Here is a 17728-nt window from a genome sequence, read left to right on the forward strand (position 1 = left end):
CACACACACACAGAGTCCATATGCTGCGTTGTTCATGTAACTCATGTCAGACACAACATGCTGCCTCTTTCCCTCCCGCTTTCATCATATTACTAAAATGTGCAGCGTGTAAAACATCAGCTCACATCTGTCAGCCTCCTCCTATTTTTTTAATTTTTTTATTTTTCTGCTTCAGTGTGCTCATCAAATTATGGCTGACATAATGTGACCTCGTTATTTATTTATTTATTTATTTATTCTGCAGGCCTGCATGTGCATGTATTTCCCAACACAGTCGCACCATTCAGAACTTCATAGACGAATCTGTGAATTTTATGTTTTGCTCATAAAAGTTGAGCTACTTGAATGTTTTTTGAGCGGCTGAGTTATTAGTTTTCAAAACCTCTGTCAAATTGGCCCACTCAGGCCTCCATACTCGAGCCCCTGATTAAAAAATATACTTCACATATCTTAAGTGCACGTATCCGACCTCTTGTAAGATCAACATGTTGAAACACTTCGAGCCGCGTGCCAGTACCACAGACTTTCTGGCAGCAGACGCGCTTTTCAAACAAACTCTTCGGCTGATAAATGAGCAACAACAAAAAAAAAAAAAAAAAAAACTAGCCCCGCTTCCCGATCGGGTTTCTGTCAGCGGCGCGTCGGAACCTCTCAGGACCGCGTCTGATCCCCAGAAGAAATAAACACTGTTGTACGAAATGTGTCCATTAGCACCGCGGGCAGCTACGGCGATGAAACAGAAGCGTTATTTTTAGCTCTTTGCTTTTTAAGGCTCGTCCGTGATGGATCCAGTCATGAGGCGTCTCTGGATGAGTTTGACCTCTTCACCTCCGTTTTTCCTTCCATGACACAGATCATAATTTAGGACACTATTGCTTTTGAGTTTCATGCCTTTTTACTTTCCAAGAGAATTATAAACTTCATAATTAAACTTTACTTTAAAAGTATCTGATGACTTTGACTCAATAAAGGAAGATTTTGACACAATATCACACAATTCTGACTCAGTAAGCCACAATTTGACTTAAAATTTCATCTCTTTGAGTTGTTTTCACTTGTTGTATGAAAGATTTTGACTTAGCATCACATAATTCCTGCTCTAAATAATGAATAAGTCGATATTTTTACGCAATAGTTCAATAATTTGAGTTAGTATCTGACAACTTTGACTTAATAAAGGAAGATTATGATGTAATATCACATTATTTTGACATATTTCAAACTTTAAAGTTATTATTTTTACTCTGCATGTAAGTGTTTCTTAATTATTAGTACTTTAACTATAATATTATTCAATATTGAGCTTTTACTAAGTATCCATTGACTTATGTTAAGACTCTGACTTACTTAGAGTCTGATTTTTGTCAAAATACAGAATTAAATCATCATCTTTTTCACTGATTTTGCCTCAATATTTCTTCATTTTGACCTGATAATAAATAAATTGATTGATTTATTCCTAATTGTGCAACTCTGCTCTGTTTACTTTGGCAGGAGGAAAAAGTGCTAACACACACTCACTCCTTAGCAATTTTTTCAAAAGAAAGACTTCAAAAAGGCCTCTTTTAAATTTAATGAAGGCCGGTTCACGCCAGGACACAAAAACAAAAACACAATGCCGTAACTTTGTGTTTAAGCCCAGATGAAAGGATTTTTTTCCATGTATAATTAACGAGCCGAGAACTTGAAAACTTTTGCAATTTTGAATGAAGAGTGTGAAATCAGTCTGCAGCTCCTCGACGTCCATGTTTGTGGTGTTTCGTCAGATGTGTTTGAAAGCCCGTCTTGTTGCTTGTGTTGATTTCGCGGCGACTCGATGCAGCAGCGATCGAGGACTTCGTCGTTGCAGCAAACCGGGATTGTCACGAAGCTGTGAGGCTCTTTTTTTTACTGTCAGAGGCAATTTGCAGAAGTCGCTGTGAAGCGCCGCTGCTGCTGCTGATCTATTTTAGGAGCCTCGTCATGATGGAAGAGATAGAAGCTCGTCTGTGGTGCCGGCGTGTTAACCATGAGACTTCTCCTCGGCCCCTAACTTCATTTAAAGTTTAATGCTTTTGAAGCTCTAGGGCGAAAAATGAGAGACAACTGTCACGTCGAAGCCGTCGATGATTATCACTTAGAATAACATCTTTGCACGTACGTGGCTTGATTTTAGATAAACTAATTTTACCGTGGATGAAAAAAAAAAACATACAAACACTCATAAATATTATGCTTTTACTAAGGAAAATACTTTATTAATTTGAAAGCAAGAAGAAAGAAAGCCCAGTTTTTACACATAAGGAAAAAAGAGAAAATGAAATCTGATTTGGACAAATGTTTTCCACTCTTTAGTTTCTTATGAACATTTTCAGACTTGGCAGTGACTATAAAGACAAAACATCTCATAAACACGTTGACTTGAATACAAATCTTTGGCAATATATCCACCGATTTGCAAACATTTAGAACAAAATATAGTTTTTAAGTCTGTAAACGTGGCCTTTTTCAACTTTTACTTAAACACTTTTTTTTTTTTTATACATATATAACTTTCTGAACACGTTTCATTAAAGCTCAGACACATAAAAATATCATGTAATGTGTGTTACATTAGAGACTGAACCCGAACAGAGAGTCAGGACGAACCCTGCGGCGAAGGCTTTGTACGTTCATAATTCATCACCAGGACAGAATCCAAAATAGAGTCAGAATGAATTATGGATTAGTTCATAAACTACAGATCCCAGACACATTTAAACTTTTATTAACAACACATATTTACAAAAATATATTTTTTTATTTATTATTTTTTTTTTCTCCTGGGAAGCAAACTTTTTTTTTGGCAAATGCTGAGAAATAGCAGGTAGAGACGACTGCTGGCGGCTAAAGTGTGCAAGGCAAAGGCAGGAAGTCAGTGCAAAGAGCGGATTCTGTGGTTCCATCATTAATTTAATTTAATTTAATTTAATTTCAGGTGCTTCCTCTTTCTTTTTGTTTTTTAAATTTAGGAACGGCGTCATACTTCGTTTCATACCCAAAGAACAATGAGAAGGCCGAAACCTACACGTACGCTATCATGAAGCAGTTAGCCTAGCTTAGCATGGAAATAAAATCTGATCTTCTGCATCTTATATTGTAGATAATTTGTTAACTGGAGAGTTTTTATAGATGCTGTAGGTTGTTTTGCTTCTGTTGTTATGCTAAGACACTAAACCATCTAAAGGTTAGCGTAGCATCATTTATTAGTTTGGGCTAGTTTTACAGATGCTGTCTGGCTTGCTCTATGTAAGCTAGCTCTATGTCTCTAGGCTAAGCTAGCATAGCTTTGCATTTTGTAATTGTAACTGTAATTTGTAATCGACTAAGACTCAAAATAACAGACAAAAATAAAGCAGCATCACGTGAAATTAACGTGCTACTCTTTAGCTTAGTTTAGATAATTTGCTGATTAGTGAGTTTTAGGTTGTTTTTTTTAGTTTTGGACAGAACAAATATTTAGGCTAAGCTAGGCTAAGCTAATGTAGCTTCATATTAAGTGTCAAATGGACGAATGTAACCCACTAAGACACTTTAAACAAGCAAAAATAAACTGATTTGTATTGAAGTTGACTTGGGACTTTGTGCGTCCGTCAGTCAGAATTTAGCGTTAGCATCTAAAACGTAGATATGAGTCTAAGATGAGTTGCAGATTTGCCAACCAACATATTAAACATCCCGCACGTGACGCCTATAGTTGTGTTGTGAAATGAGAGTCAACCTGCATCATTATTATTATCATCAAACCTAAATATTTATCATTTGCAGGAACATTTTAGCATCTAAAAATGTTCAAGCTTTGCCCCAAAAGGAGCACGGGAACCTCACGCGAATCCCTCAATGCAGGAAACTTCAGAAAAATAGGAACAATATATAAAAGAATACAATAAAATAACAATAACAAGTATCAAAAACGGGATGTATGCGTTAACCGGAATGACATAAAAAACATTTAATAACTAAAAAAGAGCAATAAAAATAAAAACAAAAAAAAAAAAAAAAAGCTTTCTATAAATACAGAGGTCCTCGTCAGTGTCCTGCAAAAAGCCTCAACATGTCATATTTTTAACATAATGCCACGCTACATTATTCACTCGATCTGTTTGAAATGATCCCAATGTGACTTTTCAACACTTGAGTCTTGAGTCGGGTCAATTTTTAAAAAAAAAAAAAAAAGTTGACTCATGATAAAACTATTCAGTGCAACTTTACTTCAGAAATTGAGGCAACCAGTGCCCCTTTGTTATTATTCATTATTAATTAATTATTAATTATTATTATTTCTACCATTACAGTGTATGTGATTAAACAGAGATGGCATAAACAGCAGCGCGGGTTTGGGAGGGGGGGGCGGCTACTGTTTGAGGTTTGCTCCAGGACACTGAACCATGCTCCAGAGGTGCGGGGGTTTAGGGGATGGGGGGTGGGGGGGTAAAAGGCCATGAATGGGAGGTTATTTAGGGGTCAGCCTCAGGACGTCTCATTGACCGTCCGCTCCAGCTCTATCACTTTACTACTGCTCTCATTCATCCTCTGCTCCAGAGACCTGAGAAGTAAACAAAGAGGTTTGTAACGACCCGACTTCCTCCGCTTCATTCACGCTTGTGTTTTTTTTTTTTTTTACGATCAACACGCGCGCGTTTTTACCTGTGCAGAAGCAGGTTTTTCGTCTGCGTCTCGTTGCCCTTGTTCCTGAAGGGCGGGTGCGTCTCCACCCGGCTGGGCTCCACCGTAAGTTTCTGTTGCTCCGAGCGACGCCACGCCGCCATGACGACGGCCGGCGCGTCCTCCCATTGGTCGGGGTATTCGCCGCCGAGGCCGAGCAGGTGCGGCTGCTCGTCTTCGAACGTCGATAACAGACTTCTGGACTTAACTAGAAGAAGGAAGAAAAATAAAAAATAAATCTATAAATATATTGCAATTTAAAAGTTTTCAGCACACTTAATAACACCGGAGCGCTTTTAAAAAAATAAATTAAAAAAACAGCTCATCTGTGTGTGTGTGTGGGCAGGACAGGAGAGGAAACTCGGTTTGATTGTTAAGAAAATTATATCTGGTTCTCTGTTACAATAGTGAGCCTGTGCGTGAGGGGGAGGCAGCGGAGAGGATGCAGTGAAAGGTCAACTCTTCTAATCAGCCTCTGAGGCGGCGGCTGCACAGCTGTAGGTGGAATCTGATTAGTGGAACTGTTACAACCAGAGGTCCGCGGCGTCGGAGCTGGAAAACCGACGGTGATTCATTACAGAGAGGACGGCAGGTTAAAACTTTAGGAAAGTTTACGCGTCTGCTTTCGACGATGCGTGGCGCTTTGTCAGCCGCACGCACTCAAATAATTCAAAACACTGTTTTTGCAGGGAGCGTAAAAACTTAGGTGCAGGTTCCTTTATTCTCTGTCCATATAATAAGTTTAATTCTAACATTTGCTCCTGTTTAAGTTCTGTTTTGGCCTCCGCTAACTTGGTACCCTTTGGACTTTACGCATAATTATTTGTGTTAATTATAAAAATTTAAAATGCACACTTGTGGTGCAGTTACAGTAAAGCAAAAATGGAAAAGCTTCAGGTGGCGTATAATGATGCTTTTATGAAACTGCTTAAACGTCCAAGATGTACTAGTCAAATGTTTGTGAGCAGTGCTGAGGAACTTTATGTTTAAATTTATTTATTTGCAGACTCTCTGATTGATACTAGATGCTCATCCTGGCTCTGGAAGCACTGGAGTAATTGTTTGTGTTTTAGCTGGTTAGCTTTTGAATATTAGCACTGTGTTTTATTGATGTGTTTAGGTATAATTTTTTTATGTATTTTTGATTGATTAGACTTTTTTTATATACTTTTTTCCCTCCACAAACTTTTCTTTACGTAAAATTAATATTTGAACCTGTGTATTATTTGAATAGCTTAAAATAATAATCTCTCCATCAGTTTGGGATCCTTGGAATGAAAAACACTGAGCGGTTTCCTCCTCGTCTTTACGCATTTGCAACCAGAATTAGCACGAGTTCTAGACACTAGTGAGTTTTATAGATGCTATGCTACCTCTACGCTAGGCACATAGCTTCATATTTAGCGTCAAATTCACAAATTTAACCCATTAAGACATTTTCACACAACCAAAAATAAAGTATTTACTTCTGACCTGCACACAGAGGCTGTAACAGATACAGAATTCAGACACACGATTACCTGTGGTTGTGTAGGACTCTTTGACGGACTCTTTGGCGGCGAGGCCCGTTTCAGTGATGGAGGAGCACGGAGTCAGACCGCTGGGACAGAAACTCCCCAAAAACAGAGCGAAACACAACACGACCACCTGCGGAGCGACGAAAAAAAGAAAGACAAAGAGAGAACGAGGAGGAGGAGGAGGAGGAGGAGAAGAAGAAGAAGAGTGGAAACAGGCAGAGAGGGAGAGATAAATAAATTATGAACCGCACAAAATGCTAAGCTGCTAATGAATGATGGAAGCAGATGTTTCCAATTCAATATTTTCCATCAATGTTTCATCAACACAATCTCCTGTTAGCATGCACGCACACGCACGCACACACACGCACACACATGCACACACACACACAGACATTAGTACCATTAAGCATGATGATGTCTGGGTGCCAGCCACCCTGCAGGACTTGGGGACTTTTCCTGCCACCACCGCCTGCAGAGACTGCAGCTGCTGCAGCAGAGACCTGAAGAACAGCACACACACCAGTTAAACACACAAAAAAGCTAACACACAGAGTGCGTATTATTCATTTCTTCCACTGTATATGATGCAGACGATGAAATTCTGCCCTTTGTTTTCCAGGTTTAGACGATGAGCTAAAGCACTGGAAGTTTAGACCCTCAGATACTAAGGTTTTACTATTAACAGAATGCTAAGGAGGTTAGCTACAACAAAACAAACAAACAAACAAAAAAAAAACACAATATGCATCTTCATGAGACCTGAGCTTTTATTTTTCTATGCATTTTTAATTTCTCCAATGTATTTGGGATCGACAGGACCAAAAAAGTATAAAGACTAAGCATCATCTTCCAACAGGAAGTAGTAGCTTTTGAAAAAAAAAAAACAATGTCCTCATATGTGGACACTGGGATTATTTCATTATTTATATTATGATAAAGTCACCCAATGTGTGACAAAATATAAAACTATTTAACACCTAAACATGGCCCCAACGTCCTCAAACGAGTACTTGCTAATTAGCGACATTGTAGCTTGTTGCTACTGCGCTAAATTTGCGCATCGTATCAAATTAGAAACTTTAATGAGAATAAATAAGTTTTAACCGTAGAATTTGATGTGGTTTTGTCCTGTGATCGTCTGTAGAATGAATCCGATGAAACGCCCGCCATCATGTTTTTACCAACCAGTGTACTGATCCTTTGCTGCCACTAGATGGCAGACTAAAGTGTCCACTAACGTGGACAACGGGTTTAAATTAAGCAGAATAAGCTGCAATAAAACCCAAAACTTAATGTCCCCATATGAGGACGCAGGGTCTCAGGATTATTGTATCTAGTTTTTTAGTGTTTTCTTATTCTGTGGTTCACGCCCCTGAGTGCAGGATGAGTCACTGACACTTTTTTGTTCCGTTTTTAGCAACGTTAAACCCGATAGTTGTCTATAATTGACATATAGTGCAAGATATATTATTTAAAAACTTTGTGAGATGCAAATTCACAAAACACGAGAGGCCAATTCTTCATTATGACTTACCTGCATCTTTTAGACTGTAATTAATATGTATTTAAATTATTGCCGCTTGTTTCCTGTTAATGTCTCGTATTTTATTTCACTGGGTGCAGAAAAACTTTTGCAGCACATTTTTTTCGGATTCACCAAACTCAAACAAACAAAACAAACTCAACTGGTTCATTTAACTTCTTGACAGTAAATCTCACTTAAAACCACCGAGCGAACAAACGAGACCCCGAAACAGCTGCGTTCCAGTCGGCAGTAACACAACAAACACACAGTTTATCCACGCATGACCAGCGCAAACAAGACAGTCTGTCTGATGCAGCCTGAGCTTTTTACATTAAAATGGCCTCATGATTATGCATGGATGCTAAGATGCAGCTGTACACATCCACAGGGGGGAAGCGTTTGATTCAGCTTTATTTGCAAATAATAAAACTGAGTCAGTGTTTTACTGATTTAACGTCCTTACTTGCCTTTAAAGGGTTTTTTTTTTTGCACGGAGCATCCTGCAGGATGTGTCAAAACCAGGCATCCGTCCAAAGAGGGACATTTTTAGGTCTGAACCCCTGCCAGGAATCTCCTGGTGCTTTTGATTATCATTTCTTTGTGACTGACAAGAGTCAAACCTGCCAACGTTTTCCAAGTTTCAATCATTCAAGAGTTTGAATCTATAAAAATGTGCTTCTCATATTGAAGAAGATAAATTTGAGGAGCATTTCATCACCAGTCAGAAAGTCTAATCAACAAAAGGCCTGCTCTGGCCTGGAGTGTGGGAATATGTCGTTCTTACTTGTTGGTGCACTCGAGAGTCTCCACTTTCCGGCGCAGCTCGTTGTTTTCGTTGGAGCATGTCTCCACCCTGTGGTCAGACGGAGGAAGTGCAGGGTCAGTGACTGAACGTCTAACTAGTCTAAATGCAGCGTTATTACACTCACTGTATTGCAATTATTCTGCACATATTTCCAGATGTTTAAACTGCAAAGTGTGATTTTTATTCATGCGTCGTTCATCGTGCACTGAATTCGTTTCAGTTATAATCTGCTGCTCTTTTATCTGCACACGCTGACTAAGATCCAGCCTTACTACATTCAGCTCATTTAAAAAATGGACACGTGCAAGAGCAAAACACTCTCATATTTGTGTTATTAAGAGCGACTTGAACATTTTCACTCATATGACGGAAGGACAAGGAAGAAGAAAAGGGGACGTACTTCTTCTCCAGAGTGTCCATGTACTCCTTTTTCTTCCTGCGACTCTCTTGAGCTGAAATCTAACAAGAAATACAGAAAACAAACCAAATTAGAACAAAGAAATAATGATAAAAAATTGCCTTTAAGAGCTAAAACCAGTGAGGAGATTGATTTTATTTAAACATTTCCTGCAAACCACATGCACATATTTCTACTACTGGACTCAGATCGTTAACATCTTTGATTAATCTTTGAATTTTCTGCAGAATCGACTGCATAAACTTGCAGATATCATGAGTTTCGACATGCCGGGTTCTCGTGCTCGGTTTCGCACCTTGTTCTTGATCTTCCTGCGGATCTTCTTCAGCGCCTTCTCCTCGGCTTTGGTGAGCGGCAGCTTGGTGGGGACCGGGTAACCCTCGGCAACCAGCGTCCGACGCTCCTCCTCCGTCAGCATCAGAGGCCCCGACCCCTGAAGTTTCTGGAGAAATAAAAAAAATGTTTGAGTGGCAATTAATAAGACGACTCATGGCTGCCAATTAATTTGTGTTTATATGCATTAAATATCCATATTTATCAAGTCAAAGCGTCATTCTTCCGGTTCTAAATGCAAGAAAACCTAATTTAAAGGACAGAGTCTAATTGCAAACAGATGCTGAGACGTTTCATATTGTTCATGATCTGAGCTTACGTGGGGAGCGGTGAGCAGAGGGGAGTTGGAGAGGGAGGAGGCGGCGCGGGGCGACACCTTCATGCTTGCCGTGGATGGAGAGGGGCTGGTGGGGGAGGTGGGGCAGGAAAGGCCCGGCGGGACGTGGACGGGGCTCTGGCTGCCCTCCGAGTCGCTGCCGTGGGAACTGGGGGGAGTGGGAGGCATCTGCAGAGACTCCAGACCTGAAAAACACAACAGGTAAAGGGTTAGTTTATTATTATTATTATTATTTATTAGCTTCATGGGTTATGAGGAGGTATTTAAGTATTTAAGGAAGATTAGGAAGTTCTTAGCTGATAATACGCTGTAATAAATAAACTGGGTTTAACTTATCAACTTAAGTTCAAAAGCTACTTTAAATACATGAGTAAACTCAGATTTTTGAGTTGAAATAAAGCTTTTCTTATTGTTTGAACTTATACACCGTGTTATATTATGCATTAACTAAAACTCATGATTTTGTAGCATTTCATAATTTGAGCTCAAACTAAACTATATTACATCACCCATCTGCAAATATATATTTACACTAATTGCCTTTTCCAGTTTTAAACCTTCTGAGACTAGATTTGCTTTGCATTTTTAATTTCTCCAAGGTATTTGGGATCAGTACGACCTAAGAAATATAAAAAATAAGCATCGTGTTTCAACAGGAAGTAGTAGTTTTTGAAATATATATAAAAAAAACAATGTCCTCATATGTGGACACTGGGATTTTTCCATTAGTTCTATTATAAAAAAGTCACATAAATGTGTGACAAAATATAAAACTGTTTATTTTAACACCTGAACATGGCTGAGCAATGAAGTCCCAACGTCCTCAAACGAGTACTTGCTAATTAGCAACGTTGTAGCTCGTTGCTATTGATAAAAATTAGTTACATTTGTGCGTCATATGAAACTATAAACATTAATAAGAACAAATAAATAAGTTTTAATCGTAGAATTTGTTGGAGTTTTGTTCTAATTAATCCAATTAATTCTGACTTATTCATGTTATTACCGACTAGTGTAATGACCCTTAGCTACCACTAGATGGCAGACTAAAGTGTTCAAATAACTAATGAGGACAATAAATGAAGCTGCAATAAAACCTGAAACTTAATGTCCCCATATGAGGACGCAGGGTCTCAGGAGGATAAAGCAGCTTTTGACATATTTTTAAAGATCTTACATGACAATTATTCGTCCCTTTTTATCAAATTTCAAGCACTATTTTTCATGGAGAGATCCGGTTGCCATGGTAAAACTCATACACTCTGGTTAGGCTGATTAAATTAAGCTGAAATGTCTTAACTCCTTATGTTAAGTTGATTTAAATGAAACAAACCAGGATAACTTATGGAGCTGGTGCCTTCAGATATCTATTCTAAATGTAACCAGCAGGGGTCCTCGCAGCACCAGACGTCTGAGGGTGCAACAAGTCGTATCGGGGTCAGAAGTGTGATTTCTGACCTTTGGGTGAAATATTGAGGAACTGGTCGACTTCGTGAGGCTCCAGTTTAATCTGAGGAATGATGTTCTCCTCCTTCATCTGCAATCAGGAGAACAGGAGGCGCGATAAGAGATGGAGGAGTTTTTAAAAAAAAAAAAATAAAAATAGAACAAACTATGAACCACATCACATTCCACTGATTTCTCACCTTGATGCCTTTGACCTGGTTGTTGGTGCCGAGTGTGGTCTGAGTCGGGGCGGCAGCGGCGGTGGCGGAGGTGGTGGTGGAGGAGGTGGAGGAGGAGGTGGTGGAGGAGGTGGGGGCCACTTTGGGACCCTCGGCCACTTGAGGCCCGTCAACGGAGGCCAGAGAGAGGGAGAGGGTCGGGAGGAGGGAGCGAGTCTCACACAGGAGGCCTTCGATGACTTCATCCTGCTCCATCGGCCACTCGGCCGAGTCTCCGTCGGACTCTGCAGGAAAACAGGCAACGACGTGTTTGAGATGTGAGGAAAAAACCTGGAGGCTTTCTCTTATTAATGATTCATAAAGTATGAGTAGCTGCATGTTATATAAATAAGAGTCTGTGTAACTTTATTAGCAATGTCCCAAAAATCTCCTAAAGATTGTGTCTATTTTGTCATTTATTTACTGGAGCATTTGTTTTTATTTAACTATTTTTTATGCTTATTTACACCAATATTTGATTAATTTAGTCGGACATAAAACCTTTCTTGCTCTTAATTTGCTTAAATCTCAAATCTTACCATCCAAGTCATTACTTGTACACGTGTATTGTTCTCTAATAAGTGATTATATACAATTTAGGAACAGAACTGACGTCTATTTTGACAATTTTTGCCATGATTCTCACGTAAAAACTACAAGTGGCATCATGTCGACATGTTTCTGTCTTTTTTTTGTACCATTACTTTGTCTATTAACATAAAATCTGATCAACTAGGCTTTTTAAGTTTCTACTATTCTTATCCTAATGTCAAAACTATGAGCTGAAATACTGTAACGCCAGCAGGGAAGCGCTAACATTAGCCACCACGAGCTAATGCTGCATCTTTTAATACTACAACTTCGTATTTATATATGAAGTAAACTTGTCGTTTCAAGTCTCATATGAATAAAAACGGTCTGTGCATCAATGATTTCGTCATTTATATATTAAAGCATTTGTTTTTGTTTATTTATTTATTTGCTTTCTTGAACATGTCCCATGCATAACTGTGTTAAATCCCAAATATGCCACATAATGTCTGTTTCCCTGCATTAAACTTACCTCCTTCTGTGCTAAATGATAAATATTCTGTAGTTTTGTCACTGTTTTACCTCCGTATATTCACTTCTAATGTGTGATTTCGTCCACTTTCTGCAAATTATCGTGGTTTACTGATGTCAGATTTTGTCCGTATCTTACTATTCGTCTGAAATAAATAATATCAAGTCACATTTTTGCTGTAACCAGTATATTTTTGTCACCATTCAACCTCCATATAACGACTTTTAATAAGTGATTTTGTGTTTTTATAAGCTGATGAATGTTTCCGCCTTTACTTTTAGAAACAGGAACAGTTCACACTTTGTAATCTACTAATAATTTGTCCCATTTTTTTTTTTTTTTTTGTAGTTTCTCACCTGCTTCGCTGCCTTGCTCCCCGGTCAGGTGCGACAGAGGCGACTGTGGTCGGCTGTCCCCGCACAGAGAGTAGCTGTGCTCGGCGGTGATGTGCGGCGGCAGAGGCGAGGACGGGGACAGGTCGCTGCCGTCCTCCCCCTCCATGGCCTCCACGCCGCCTCGGCCTCCGGAAAGGAAGGGGTCGCTGAGCAGCTGCCCCAGCAAAGCCTCCTGGGAAAGGTCGTCCAGGAGCTCGGAGAAGTGCTGCAGAAATAAAAAAATAAAAAATAATTAAACGTTTAACATCAGATCATATCAGAGACAGGCGGGTGATTAAACGAAGCCACATCGTTAGGAGTCTGTGACACCAGGTCTGTAATTACACACTGTTAAATTCTTTATTGGCACCTTTCCTTGAAGTTTCCCCTCAGCTTCTTCTTCAGCCCCGAGGGGACGAGGGGGGGGCAATCAAAAACCTTTAAGTGGCTGAGAATCCACCCAACTAATCACTGTGTGTGATTCTCAGTGTGGTGACACATTTACAAAACACATAGAGTTAAGAGAGACAGAGGGAGGAGGAGGAGGAGGCGTCTTCCTCCCACATTTAATCTCTGCTTTCATCTTTCCCGATCGTCTCCCCACATTAACCACATTCCTCGACTCCCGACAAGGTGAGTTTATGTGGGATCCTCCTCCTCCTTTGCCGCCGCCGTCGTGTTCAGGTGTTATTATGACTAACGCAGACAGAATGAAGACGGCGTCTGAACCGCAATCGCCTCCAAACACCTGGATTCATGCTCATTTTCACCGAATATTCACAGCAAATAAACTAGAAAATCACCAATTTCTTAAAAATATAACATGACATTGTTTTATTTATTTATTTATTTATTATTGATCTTTTTAGTGCTTTAAACTGACCATGTTTGTATGTCATGTGTTTATGTTGAATGTTTGTCTGCTGCAAACCAAATTGCTTTCCAACTAATAAATTAATAAAGTTAATTTAGATAATTACCTCCAACTTCTTTCATTTAATAGAAACAAGCAGAACTTACACATTTTACACTGGTTAGCACAAGATTTAATAAAAAAAAAAGAAGCATTTACTAATTAATGAAGCAATAAAAGATACAATATTTTAAAAAATATATATATTTAGTTAATTTTTAATATAATATACTGTATGTGCCCAAATAAATATGCATATTTTGTTCTTTTTAGATTTCATTTAAAACCTAAATTGAACTTATTTTAAGATGTATTTCAAAGCAAAAATGAATGAAAATTCTAAATTTAGAAGAGAAAAAATGAGAAAAGCTGCACTAATACAACAACATTCGATTTATTTAGTCAGACATAAAACTTTTCCTGCTCTTAATTTGGTTAAATCTCAAATCGTATCATCTAACTCATTACTTGTAAACATGTATTCGTCTCTAATAAGTGATGATACACAATTTAGGAACAGAACTGACATCTATACTATAATTCTCATGTAAAAACTACTTTTTTTTTGTACCATTATTTCGTCTATTGCCATAAACTCCTATTAAAGAGGGTTTTTAATCAAGTAATTCTGCCTCCACATCTCGGCCTCTTGTGGTTTTATTGTCATGTTGAAACAACGACGCGTTTTTCCACCAATGTTATTAAAAAACGCCCCCTTTTTTCCCCTCCGTCCTCGTTTGACCTTTTTGCTGCGAGACGACGCAGAAACAACTATTTCTGATGCAACTTTGGACGACAGGCAAAAGGGGGGAAATAAATAATTTAAATGAGACACGCGTGAAGCCGAAGACAAGACGAGCGGTGAACCTAATTCCGTTACGCGACTCGTGATGACAGAAGACGTAATGCGAGGGTATGCGGACGGTGATGAAGGGAGAGTGAAATCAAGATGGAGGGAGCAGGGAGGAAACAGGAGGAGGAGGGCGGATGAATGCCAAGCATGTGGCTTCGATTACAGGCTCAGAAACAGAGGAGTTCTTCTGCAGCACACTCCCACCGCTGTGCGCCTCCCTACATGGCCGGCCTTCACGGCCTCTGTATATACATGTGTGTGTGTGTCTGTGTGTGTGTGTGTGTGTAATGCAAACAGCGACAGCATACCGTGAATCTATTCAAGGGGGAAGACAAATATTTACACATTCGCGCACCAGTGGGTCCATTTCTAACTTCCACCGTCACAACTCCCGCGAGTCACCGAATGCATCAGACATTAATGGACGTCGCAGTGTGACAGCGTGAAAAGTGAAGTGCAAACATTTACAGTAGTTTACGACGCTTCGCCTCCCCAACGCCGTCTCCTAGCAACGGCATCAGCGCCGAGGAACCATTATTATTATTGTCCTTCCTTCGGAGCTTCGACACAAGCTCACGTATCAAACTGTCAGATTAAATGTGGACAAATAAAATATCCCACCTTGCTGTGGATATAGAGGAATTTATTTGGTTAATACGACTGGAATACGTCTTATTTTAGCAATAAGGTACGTTATAAGTGACAATTTAATAATAAAATATGTGCATTTTTCCAAAAAGAACTTCATGGTGGCAACAGAAAAAGAAGGAAACTGGGTGTAGCTTTTAGAAAGACGTAATTACAGTCATTACAGAGCCATATTTTGTGGGTTGAGATGTGGTTTATACGACGCCACACCTCCTTTCTCGCAATTGCATGATCCTACATCTCAGTAAAAAACGTAAAAATAAATTAAGATACAACTCAATATTAACAAACTAATTGTTTTAGAGCAAGAAATGGTAGAAGCGAGGCCTTAAAAGCCTTAAAAGTTTGTCGGTGTGATGCCGGGCGGGAGGCCGAGCGTCTGGATCGGTCACTGGTCGGGTGTAACTCATCACACACACACACACACACCACAAGAAACCTCTTTGTGTTTGCAGCCCAGGGGAGAGGTGTTATTTAAGGCCGGCTGTAACTCGACTCTCTCCAGCTGGGAAACAACCACCGGGGTCGAAGCCCGAGTGGGAAAACGTGGGGCTTTAAACTGGAAGTAGGGCAAGAATCAGTAGGTCAGTGCTGAGGAAACACTGGTGGGAAATCTTAGGGCGATGCTTAAGTCGATATTTAGTCAGAATAAACTCTAGCGCTATCGCAGCTGAAATTGCAGATTGTAATCTTTTAATTGAAGCCACGCTGAAATCTGTAGCTGGAGGAGGAAATGAGGAGTGGTTATCGCTGGGGCTGTGGTGAAACATCAGTGTCGTGAACGGAAATACTGCATAAAAACAAAGTGGGAGAACCACTTCAGAGGCTTGGAGATACTTTTGAATCAATCTTACCTCAATCAAAACAAGAGGAATGGGCGTGAACTTCAAACTAGGTCAGAGAAGCCTGGTAGATGAAGCTAGCAGGCTATACTAGCTCCTTAACCCTTAATGGGGCACGGAACCACATCTGGTAACTTCAGCACATTTTAAAATTTTTGCTGTTCCTCTCAGTGAGTTTTACAAGCATGTGGTTTTCATTCAGCCAATCAGAGAAGATCGAGGAAACATTCTCAGGTTAAATCAGGGTCTAATGTGGTCTTCAAGGTCCACATCTGCATGGACGCTGAACTAACCGACGTCTATTTTGTCCCACGTAAAAAACTAATTTCTTGAACCAATTTATTAGGAAGCATGAAGAAGAAGTGTCCTAGTGTCATCTAATGTGATGATTTGATAGTTTGTTCTAATGCTCTAAATACTTGTTTATGTTTGTTTGCCACTTAAGGACAAGAAACTATATTTGTTAAATTCTTTAATCTTGATTTTCTGTAGGAAAACTTTCACAAAAGTCTTCTTATTCCCTGCAACAACATTCCAGGATTGAAATTAAAGCTAAATGCTAATGCTAGCCTGCGGATGTGTATCAGGTATAATGCTCATTTCGTGCAAAACACAAAAGAAAAGCTAATGTTAACAGCATTAGTTCTGCAGGAATTCATCATCAGGGGAGATATGAATGTAATGAATTAATAATTTTATGAAGAAAGAAGTTTCATTCAAATCTCAAGATATCAACATGAACCTGAGGAAAAGCGGAGGTTCATTAAAGTCTGTATTTATGCTAGCATACTTGCATGGATGATGCTAACAGGTTGATGTGTAGCAGCTGTAATGCTCACTATTTGACACCATTCTTGAGTGTTAGCATGCAAGCATTAGCATTAAACTTGCAATACAGCTCACAGCAGGAATTCATCCTCGGGGGATGTACGAATGAATAAATGAATGTATGATGAAGGAAATTTTATTCAAATTAAAGGCTGTATTTATGCTAGCATACGTTATGCATGGATAACGCTACCAGACTGATGTGTAGCAGCTGTAATGCTTATTATTTGACACTAACTTTGAGTGTTAGCACGCAAGCATTAGCTCTAAACTCACAATACAACTCGTCTGAATGGCATTGGTTTAGCAGGAATTCATCCTCAGGGGGAGAATCAATATGTGTCTCAATCCGCCCAGGAGATATTTCAGATCTCAAGATGTCAACATCCTGCACGAACACAAGGGATCATGAAAAACGACTCCCCTCTAGACAATGCTACCGAACAAATAACAGAGCAGGACATGACTGCATGAGGAAGCCGTTACCAACATGTTTTTGAAAATCAACATCAGTGTTTTATTTTTACAAAGAAATATATTTTTTAGTTTAAACAACTGTATTTTCTTGTGCTTATCATGCTATTTATTTAGCCAGATGTACAACTTTTTCCATGTACCTAAATGTGTCCTATATTTATCCGTTTAAATTTTAAATCTCATGTAGTTTTGGCACTAATGAACCTCCGTATCCAGGCCTCTAATATGTGACCGTGTGGTGTGTACTTGACTGCATTAGAAAGCGGTCGATAATGTCAATTTAATTGTTTTAAAACTTGTTAATGCACTTTAAATGAATAAATATGCCACTTTTATCACATGACTCAAATATTGGCTAAATGTTTATTGATTGTTAGCACCAATAAAACCTCCGCACTGATAAATACTCCTGTCTCCTCCAATGCTAGTTAGCGGGTCGAGCAGT

General features: G+C 39.3%; 1 protein-coding gene across 1 annotated transcript in view; it reads right to left on the reverse strand.

The window, feature by feature from the left end:
* Positions 1-2209: 2209 nt before the first annotated feature.
* creb3l2 (cAMP responsive element binding protein 3-like 2) overlaps positions 2210-17728 on the reverse strand; it is a 30840-nt gene continuing 15321 nt past the window's right edge. The window contains exons 2-12 of the mRNA XM_047575740.1: positions 12705-12948; positions 11268-11530; positions 11080-11158; positions 9604-9806; positions 9247-9393; positions 8934-8992; positions 8513-8581; positions 6604-6703; positions 6204-6330; positions 4666-4891; positions 2210-4564 (exon numbers count right to left, since the gene is read on the reverse strand). Coding sequence (XP_047431696.1) covers positions 4489-4564; positions 4666-4891; positions 6204-6330; positions 6604-6703; positions 8513-8581; positions 8934-8992; positions 9247-9393; positions 9604-9806; positions 11080-11158; positions 11268-11530; positions 12705-12948 — 1593 coding nt within the window. The 3' untranslated portion in view covers positions 2210-4488. The remainder of the gene's footprint in view (positions 4565-4665; positions 4892-6203; positions 6331-6603; positions 6704-8512; positions 8582-8933; positions 8993-9246; positions 9394-9603; positions 9807-11079; positions 11159-11267; positions 11531-12704; positions 12949-17728) is intronic.

The sequence above is a fragment of the Mugil cephalus genome, chromosome 22, assembly GCF_022458985.1.
Source record: "Mugil cephalus isolate CIBA_MC_2020 chromosome 22, CIBA_Mcephalus_1.1, whole genome shotgun sequence".
Lineage (NCBI taxonomy): Eukaryota > Metazoa > Chordata > Actinopteri > Mugiliformes > Mugilidae > Mugil > Mugil cephalus.